This window comes from Clytia hemisphaerica, unplaced genomic scaffold (assembly GCF_902728285.1).
Source record: "Clytia hemisphaerica strain Z4C2 unplaced genomic scaffold, Clytia hemisphaerica genome assembly, whole genome shotgun sequence".
Lineage (NCBI taxonomy): Eukaryota > Metazoa > Cnidaria > Hydrozoa > Leptothecata > Clytiidae > Clytia > Clytia hemisphaerica.
The window spans coordinates 170837-180587 of NW_027104489.1; the positions used below are offsets into that span (position 1 = coordinate 170837).

The following is a 9751-nucleotide window of genomic DNA, read 5'->3' on the forward strand; positions in this document are numbered from 1 at the left end:
AACCACAAATTCTTTTATCGCAGTTTCCTTACCTGGTACTCTAAGCACTACTGAATAGCGGTGTAAATGCAATGTGAGCATTAGGTCTAGCTTTTCTTGAATACTTAAAATGATGTAGCGCGTTAATTTTTGACACTGCCATTGCTTTTCTGCAGGTACCACTTGAAATATAATCCACAGTCTCGTGCTTAAAATATCGGTTAAAAACTTGCAGGCCTCTTTTTATATAGTAATGTTTGCGTCTAAAGAAAGTTATGGACACCATTAAACAAAACATCTGGGTTATGTTTTGTGGTGACACTCTCACAAGGCACGCACATACCCAGTACCCAAAAGTACCCCCTGAAGTTTCTTATATTTTATTATTTTCATCATGAATTGTGGTACCTTATCGGGGAAAACTTCGTCGGGGAAAATTTTCGTCGGGGAAAAATATTCGTCACTTGCTGGTTTTGGTAAACGCATTAAGGCCGGGGAAAATTTTCGGCGGGGAAAAATATTCGTCATTTGGCCGAAATTTCGTCACTTTTCCCCGACGAAGTTTTCCCCGATAAGGTATTTATTGTTGAAAGTTAGGTCTGATTTCAAAATTTTAATATGTTGTTTAACATACAGATTTCTTTCAGCAGATTCATACAGATTTTTTTTATTACCAAATGGAACCATGATATAACATAATTTATCGTTTAAAGTTTATTAGATTTGATTAGTTGATGAATTGATAAATGATTGGTTGTTTCTATTTCTAGAAATGTCAAAATGAAGATTACAGTGGTCATCTCTTTTGCAACCAAATGACGTGTGCTGAATGTGGAGTGAAGCAGAAAAAGGTGGGCAAAACAGCCATTGATTATAAACCTCTGGGAAAGACATGTCTTACGACGGAGAGGTACAGAATTCATGGCAGGGTAAGAAGAGACTTCCGTTTAAATGAAATTTTAATGAAATCAGGCAACTTTCGTTTTAGCCTGTCCCACATTGAACCATGTAGAAATTAAATAAAACCCTAAAGGCTGTACTCAACCTCGGTCAAGCCAAATCTTTGACGGCCATTTTTTGGATTTTAGTCCCAAATCAATGGATAAACGAAAAAGATTCGTTTGACGTCAAATTGCACAGACTGCAGGCACAGATTTACTTAGATGCAGTATTTTTGCCTTGGTAGGATTTTCTGCCAAGGAACAAAAGAAGTTCACGTAATTAACCCAATGAGAAGCGTCGCGATATTCACTTTTTTTTGCTTGGAAAAGCTTAACCCTATTAGAGTGTGTTTTACACCACGCACATGCTTTTTGCCAAATAACTCCTGGAAAACTTTTTGAAACACCCTGAAATTTTCTGACAATTAATCAAAATATATAAGACAAAATTCTGCCAAATTTCAAGTTTGTACCCCCACTGCATCAAATTTTATGACTTTTATTTATAACACCGGCCATAAACTCCAACTAAAATCCTTTAAAACTTAAAAACCTTAAAATGCTCATAACTTCTTGAATACTTATCAAAATTGAGTCAAATTTTCACAAATTTTACGTATCAAAAAAGGACATTGAAAAAACAAAAAAAATTCCAAAAATATTTAGACGTCATTTTCTATGACGTCATAACTTTTCAACATTTTTACTCGTATTAAGCATTGATTTTAAGGATTTAAAATATTTGCCGGTTGTTATACCATAAGGGTATAACAACCGGCAAATATGTTAAAGAGTATCCTTGGCTTTCAGAAACTTCAAACAGAATTGAAAAATCTTTTTCCGTTCGGTTTCAATTGATCTTTTTGTAAGTGTCATTTTTTCCCTAAATCGCCAACAGGTGCCAAATTAGTGATGAAATCTAAAGTTGTCCTTGACAATTTAGTAAAGACTAAAGAGTGGAATCGGTATTTATTTTCTTAGCTTATGGGTTTAGAAGAACAACACCACCATCATGGATTTGTTGTTTATCTGTCAAAAAATGGAAACGGGCATTCAATCGACCACAATGAGGAGGGCGCATTATTTTCGTGGTTCTTGAAAGAGGACAATGAAGGAAAAAAATTCCTTCCTTACCTAAAGGATCGTTTCGCGAGTTATTCTTTATTATTCTTATTATTATATAGATGTACAGTTTCAGGCACACTTTGGGCTTCGCGAACCGATTCTAATTTTACACAACTTTGTTGCCAGCAAGTTCTCGGCTCTTCGACGTTTATTGATGGTGCCATCTACGATAAGCATCATCGAAATTACCAATAATACTGGGAACGAGGGAAACTCAGGGCTCCTGGTATAAGTGAATTTTTATTTTTCGATATGCCCATAATTTGCTCTAAACCCGCTAAATTAAGTCTCGACCAACTCTAAACATTTTCATGCATCGTCCGATTTTTATAATCTAGGCTCGAAAGTACACCTTTTTTAATATATTCACCCTAGTTTCGACCTAACCATCATTTATTCGCGAAAATGTTACTGCTCATCCAAATTAAATCCTGCCTGTTAGTAGGGGGCTAAATCTTATGATCCTTGACATCTTTTTTGCGATGCAACCAAACCTGGTTCAATTCAAAGAATAATAATTCAAATACTTTTTCGCGAGGGGGGTTTTCTGCTAAGGCCTGGCAAATTTTTTATGCCCCAAAAACTGACGTGGTCACAGGCAAAACCCCTTAAGCCCGAAAATTTGATTGGCTCTCTACTGTACTACTTTAATGGGGAAACATACAGAAAAACACCAACGGGCAAAGCGGCAACGACGAACAGAACATGGAAAACACCAACGGACAAGGCGGCAACGACGAACAGAACATAGAAAACACCAACGAACAAAGCCGCAACGACGGATAAAACATAGAAAACACGAACGAACAAAGCCGCAACGACGAACAGAACATAGAAAACACCAACGAACAAAGCCGCAACGACGGATAAAACATAGAAAACACCAACGGACAAAGCCGCAACAACGAACAGAACATGGAAAACACCAACGAACAAAGCCGCAACGACGGACAGAACATAGAAAACACCAACGGACAAAGCCGCAACGACGAACAGAACATAGAAAACACCAACGAACAAAGCCGCAACGACGGATAAAACATAGAAAACACGAACGAACAAAGCCGCAACGACGAACAGAACATAGAAAACACCAACGAACAAAGCCGCAACGACGAACAGAACATAGAAAACACCAACGGAGAAAGTCGCAATGACGAACAGAACATAGAAAACACCAACGGAAAAAGCCGCAACAACGAACAGAACATAGAAAACACCAACGGAGAAAGTCGCAATGACGAACAGAACATAGAAAACACCAACGGAAAAAGCGGCAACGACGGATAAAACATAGAAAACACCAACGAACAAAGCCGCAACGACGGATAAAACATGGAAAACACCAACGGACAAAGCCGCAACGACGGATAAAACATAGAAAACACCAACGGGAAAAGCCGCAACGACGAACAGAACATGGAAAACACCAACAGAGAAAGTCGCAATGACGAACAGAACATAGAAAACACCAACGGACAAAGCCGCAACGACGAACAGAACATAGAAAACACCAACGAACAAAGCCGCAACGACGAACAGAACATAGAAAACACCAACGGAGAAAGTCGCAATGACGAACAGAACATAGAAAACACCAACGGACAAAGCCGCAACGACGAACAGAACATAGAAAACACCAACGAACAAAGCCGCAACGACGAACAGAACATAGAAAACACCAACGGAGAAAGTCGCAATGACGAACAGAACATAGAAAACACCAACGGAAAAAGCCGCAACAACGAACAGAACATAGAAAACACCAACGGAGAAAGTCGCAATGACGAACAGAACATAGAAAACACCAACGGAAAAAGCGGCAACGACGAACAGAACATAGAAAACACCAACGGACAAAGCAGCAACGGAGAAGCCAAGAAACGCAAAACGGCAAATGGCAAAATAAGCGAAAAAGAACCGGAAAAGAAGTACCCCCAAGAGAGAGAAGAAGAAACATAAGGATGTGACCGGGTTGGAGAAAGTTGAGGTAGAGGTGGAGCTGGATGCTTCCGTTTGTGATCGGAAGTCTCTCGTTGGTAAGTGTGTAGGTCTCCACACCGAAAACCCAAATGAATATTGGCTCTTCTTCAGAACATAGAAAACACCAACAAACAAAGCAGCAACGACGAACAGAACATCAACGGAAAACACCAACGGAAAAAGCGGCAACTACAATGGAAAAAGTATTTAGAAGGGGTGTTTGTGGTAGTTTTTATGATTGCTTCGATAAAGAAAATAGGCTTTATCAACATCATAGTGACAACAACGACAGCTTCTATGCGAGTATTAGAAGGGGAGAAGAGTATTACTTTATGCATAGTATTAGAAAGCCGCGTCTGGAATAAGCACAACTTGATTTCTGCTGTTCTCTCTCTGTCGTATAACCAGTTTCTGACAATGGTTCAGTTTTAAATCTATATAATCTAGTTCATAATGTCAATAAGAACCATACTGGAGATTATCAACTATTAAAGAGCAGTTCTCACCAAAAAAGAAGAAAATTACGTGAACTTTATATAAAAAATTAGGTCTATTACATTGGAAAGCTGCGCGGCTTCAGTTTCATTTTTTACTTTTGTTTATTTTACAGACCCACATTTACCTCTTTTTAGCACGCGACATTTTCGTTTTTTTATCACGCGACATTTTCGTCTTTTTACCTCGCGACATTTTCGTTTTTTAGCACGCGACATTTACGTTTTTTATCACGCGACATTTTCCTCTTTTTACCACGCGACATTTTCGTTTTTTAGCACACGACATTTTCGTTTTTTAGCACGCGACATTTTCGTTTTTTACCTCGCGACATCTGTCTTTTTTGTTTTATTAAAAAAAATTTTTTTGCAACAAACGGCACGTCATAAAGGTGTGGTGATTTATCACCGTCAAATTTTTTAAAAATAATCAAGGAAAAACTCTTCGAAGAAATTGTTGAAAAGCCGTACATTCCTAACGGATGGGTACCCCAAACAAAATCCTGCTATGTGCAGAAAAACTTGGGAAAACAAAAACTACTATTTGGTCTAAATCCCTGTGCGTTCCCCATATTTGAACATTATAGAAAACCTTTTCAAACTTATCAGAAAGAGAACACGCAGAAATAAAAACTTATCAAAAAGAAGTTATGGTGAAATTGTGGCCTAAATTGAAAAGACATTTGCTAAGTTTCATATAGAGACTAGCCATCAGTGGCTAAATCACGTATGTGTGTTTTATTCTTTAAGGAGAATGAAGCAATCGTTAATTAAAACTTTCGGAGAAATTCGATTTTACCAACGGACCACATTAAATCTTATACCTAAGTTGAGTTTTTGTCGTTTAATTAAAGAACTTTTATGCAGTGCTGGTGCAGAACATCTCCGGATACAAACAATAGCACTGGAGGCCCTCCAAGAAGCAACAGAAGTTTTTATTGTCAGAAATTTTTCAAGACTCAAACCTTTGCGCCTTACATGCTGGTCGTGTTACGCTAATGGTTAAAGATATGAAATTATTGAATATCTTGAAATCTGATCCGTAGTCAAGGATTGCCTGTTTTTTCCCACATACGTTCTTTTTCACGTCATTCTGAAGTGGAATATTTGATGTCTACTGGATGACTTGCATATTATGGTATCTCTATTTTCCTTAAAAAAGAATATATTGATCGGTGCTGTGCTAAAATTACTGGATGGTACATGATAAAAAAATAAAATTTACTTACAGGAAAGTCTATAGCTCCAACACTCACGGGGAATACAGGTTTGTTCGAGTTCGAAAATCCGGTTCACTGAAACGTGTGTATAAGGCTTTGTTGTCTGAAGGGACCCGGAGCCATGTTCGAGTTAAGGAGACATTTGAGTTTAAAGAGGTTCGGGGTTATAAAGACTCTACTGTACTTTGGTACAGTGGTGATCAAATTTCTACTCTAAGGTCTCCAATGAAATTTTTTCAAAATCTTATAAAAACAGGGGAAGGGGGTCCGAAATTTTTTAGAAAATTAAAAACCGGGTGGGACATTTTATTCGGGATCTTACAGTAGTACTAGTATGCTCGTGTGGCGCTTAAAGGATATAAAGGCTTCTCTTCTCTCTTCTCCTTTTGTTCAAAAATGCTATAAATATGGCTTATTAAATGAAATGCCCTTTAAGACCACGGATGAGTTGTGTATGACTGATGAAGTCTAGATGCTCGAAATTTATTGATAGGTTTTATTCCAATTCGAACTTTGTATGAGATTTGAAAAAAGTTTAGTCATTACAAAAAAACCCTGGTCCAGTAATGAATTGTTTTAGCTTTACTGTCAAATTTTCTTTTAAAGAAGGAAGACTAACTGAGTTTTTTTACGGTTCTATGTCCGTAACCCTCTTTGTTCACAAAAAAATCTTTTGATACGGAATTAGCCAATCAGCTTTTTTGAAAAGGCGTGGATTAGCCAATCAGATGCTTGCAAAATCAAAACATCGGATTTTGTTGGTTTTTATAAGCGGGAGTAGGTGAAGTGATGGAGGTTTTTAATTTTCTAGGGTTACAGACATGGAACCGCCATTGAAAACCACGAGACAAAGGGAAAACAAAGAAAAATGTCCCTTTAAATTTAGCGTAAGTCTCCCTTCTTTAACACCCCCTGATGCAATAAAGGGCAAGTTGCAATTTAGTCCGTCTCAACATTATCTGCAGCGGAAAAAAAAAAGTTGCAACTTTTGATAGCATTTGAATTGGATAGCGGTTTTGTGCTTGTTGAAAATTTATAATTATTAGTAAATTTACAAGCCTTTTTAAAAGCGAAACAAATGCGAGATATGTTATTTTTTAAATGCGAAACAATTGCACTATTGCACAATTATACTTTTAAAATACAAGATTATCATGTTTCAATGTGAGAAAATTTCACTTTTTTAAATGCGAGAGATTTTCATATTTCACAGCGAATTTTATGTTTCGACAATTGCGGAAGATTAATTCTAAAAGAAATGGCTTTGTAACATTCTGCATCATAATCAAGATATGTTATTTTTTAAATGCGAAACAATTGCACTATTGCACAATTATACTTTTAAAATACAAGATTATAATGTTTCAATTCGAGAAAATTTCACTTTTTTAAATGCGAGAGATTTTCATATTTCACAGCGAATTTTATGTTTCGACAATTGCGGAAGATTAATTCTAAAAGAAATGGCTTTGTAACATTCTGCATCATAATCAAGACACCCCTTTCTCACAGGTCCACTGGAAACCCTTCTCACAAGAAAAATTGGCCAAAATGTCGTCTCCGCTGAAAATAATCAGATAAGCAATCCCCACTGCAAAATATTGTGCTATTTTTTCACTCCCCACTGAATTTTTAGTCTAGAAAACATTCAAATCCCAAGCCATTAGAAACATGGGACTATCGATCCCCATCAAGTTTCGGTCCGTTATTTTTACCCCCACAGGCTGATAAAATCCCACGGAGTCCGTGAGAAGGGGGTGTATCAAGTGTTCTTTTGTATCATCAGTGGTATTTCTTTGACCAAAAGAGAGCATTTATACCCTAAAAGTAGCTACTAGCTTTGGTGGTTTTATCTTCCAAGATCCTGAGTGCCTTTTTCAAGTACTATATATGAAAAACGAAACAGGCTACACTTCAAAAAGTTCACAGGAAAATCTACGGTAACTGTACTAATTGGTGAAAAGTTTAAGTATGGAGCGGTTAAGGTATGCGAGTTCCACACACGCATGGAAAAAGTAACGCAGTACCGAAAGAAGATTACCAAAAGTTCTATAAGAAATCAGAAGATGTCGCGTCATCAATGACATTACATACATGCATGTAATGCAAACTTTCCAAATAAAAGCTCTCCTATGTTAAGAAACAGACAGCGCAATGGCATCTTGGTCAATCTTTCGACGAAGTCTCGTTGTTCAAAAGCCCGATCTCTTCTGTGATTGACCCCCAAAAAAAAAACAGAAAAAAAACACATCAATTTTAGAAGTCAATCAGCTTAGAACTTAGTTTGATTATTACTATTTACTATTACTTTGTAATAAATAATGAAAAATCAAGCGGAAAGACACAATCTACTGTTTCTAATCCGTTAGTCTCTTATATGTACTTTTTTTGCTATAGTAAGTAAGTCTGCGACTGCAGTCGGAGGCGACCCGAAGGCTCCTCTTTCGATAGCTATCTACCCGAAAGTAGGGGAGGGCGCCACTCTTTCTCCCTGGATTTCTCCACTTACCCTTGATCCTTCTCTTAGTTGCTGAGCATCAAGCAGAGAGGCATCAAGTACCATTTTGGAAATCTTTGGTATGACCCGGCTGGGGGTTAAACCCACAACCTTGCGAACCGTAGCCGGATGCTCTACCACTACACTAAGGTCGCTCCACTGTCGCTGATTTTTTGCTATAGCAACTCTTACATACGAAACAGAAACGATGACTGAAGTGCTGCAATTTTTTGAGGACAACTTTGTGGCTACTCTTGGCGCCGTGGTGATTGTGCAGCTTTTCAACTTTTTGAAAGATAAAATAGAAGGTGTGCCGACACCAATTCTTTTTGGTAAGCCGGGAGAAACCAAATCGTGTGTCGCTGGACTAACCTTTTCCTGTATTGGTTTACTTCAAAAGTCACAGGGTAAGAATGAAAAGATTATTTTAAAATGGAGCAATTGTCAATTGTCAAATGACGAAAAGGATCAAGAATCAAATGACGAAAAGGATAAAGGATCAAATGAACACAGCGAATTTCATGCTTCGACAATCGCGAAAGATTAATTCAAAACAAGCTAGGTGCTGAATGGACCTACCTGATGATGAAAGTTAGATAGCACTAAGGAGAAAAATGAAAAAATCAAAAGAAACAAGCAACGCTGAACGAATTTGCTAGATTTCAAAGAAACGTGAACAAAGTATTAAATAGCGAGCGGAGCGAGCGAAAAAATTTTCAAAATTATTTTAGAAAAATTGGTCGTGGGGTGCACTTTAAGGCGCATATGATGAAATATTTAAAAATGGAGGCGTTTCAAAAAATCTGTTTTGGCGCCCCTTTACTCTTCGGCACCCTGCCTTCCAAAAAAGCTCCGCTGGGCTGCCACAACGCCACTAATGGTAGGTTGTTCTCAGAATTTAAGGATTTTTACGCAATGATTTAGCTATGCTATGCTAATGGTAGCTATACTGCTACCCACAGTAATCGAAAGCAGCCGTCGAGGCGATCTTTTTTTCCGATGTGTTCTGAGAACATACTTCAGCTAGAAATTTTGATCTGTTCTGATCATATATTAAAAAATTAATCAGCTGGAAATGATGATGTGTTCTGACGAGACAGGGGTATAATCTAGGTCATCTAACCTGTTCTTGTTGTTTTAAAAGGACAGGGGTACAGAATTAAGAGAAAATTGATTTAATCTTGTTGCCTAGTAACCTTAGAAACACATATTTCGCGGATAAAGATAGATTTTAGAACACATCAAACCAGAGATTTGGGAAAAGAGGATAAGAAACGCCGCTGCCGCTCGCTGTTTTCCTATTCTTTCCCTTTGAATTCGGCACCCTTTGAAGAAGCAAGGCTGTAGAATAGTTGAGCAAGAAGGAAGGCCGAAACAAAATGGCGTTACGTACAGGTTAACCAATGTTCAAGAAAGAAGTCCTTGAATAAAGCTTTCCAGTGAGTTCTTTGTGAAAAAGAGACTGGGGAGTGAATCTTTGATCTTCTGGGGGTTTCCCCTGAGAAAATCGAG

General features: G+C 37.7%; 1 protein-coding gene across 1 annotated transcript; it reads right to left on the reverse strand.

Annotated features, from left to right (window-relative positions):
- Positions 1–2687: 2687 nt before the first annotated feature.
- On the reverse strand, positions 2688–4741 carry LOC136821559 (NADH-quinone oxidoreductase subunit N-like). The gene is made up of 2 exons (XM_067077785.1): positions 4709–4741; positions 2688–4217 (listed from the first exon to the last, which is right to left on the reverse strand). The coding sequence occupies exons 1-2, from the start codon at positions 4739–4741 to the stop codon at positions 2688–2690; spliced, it is 1563 nt and encodes a 520-aa protein (XP_066933886.1).
- Positions 4742–9751: the final 5010 nt, after the last annotated feature.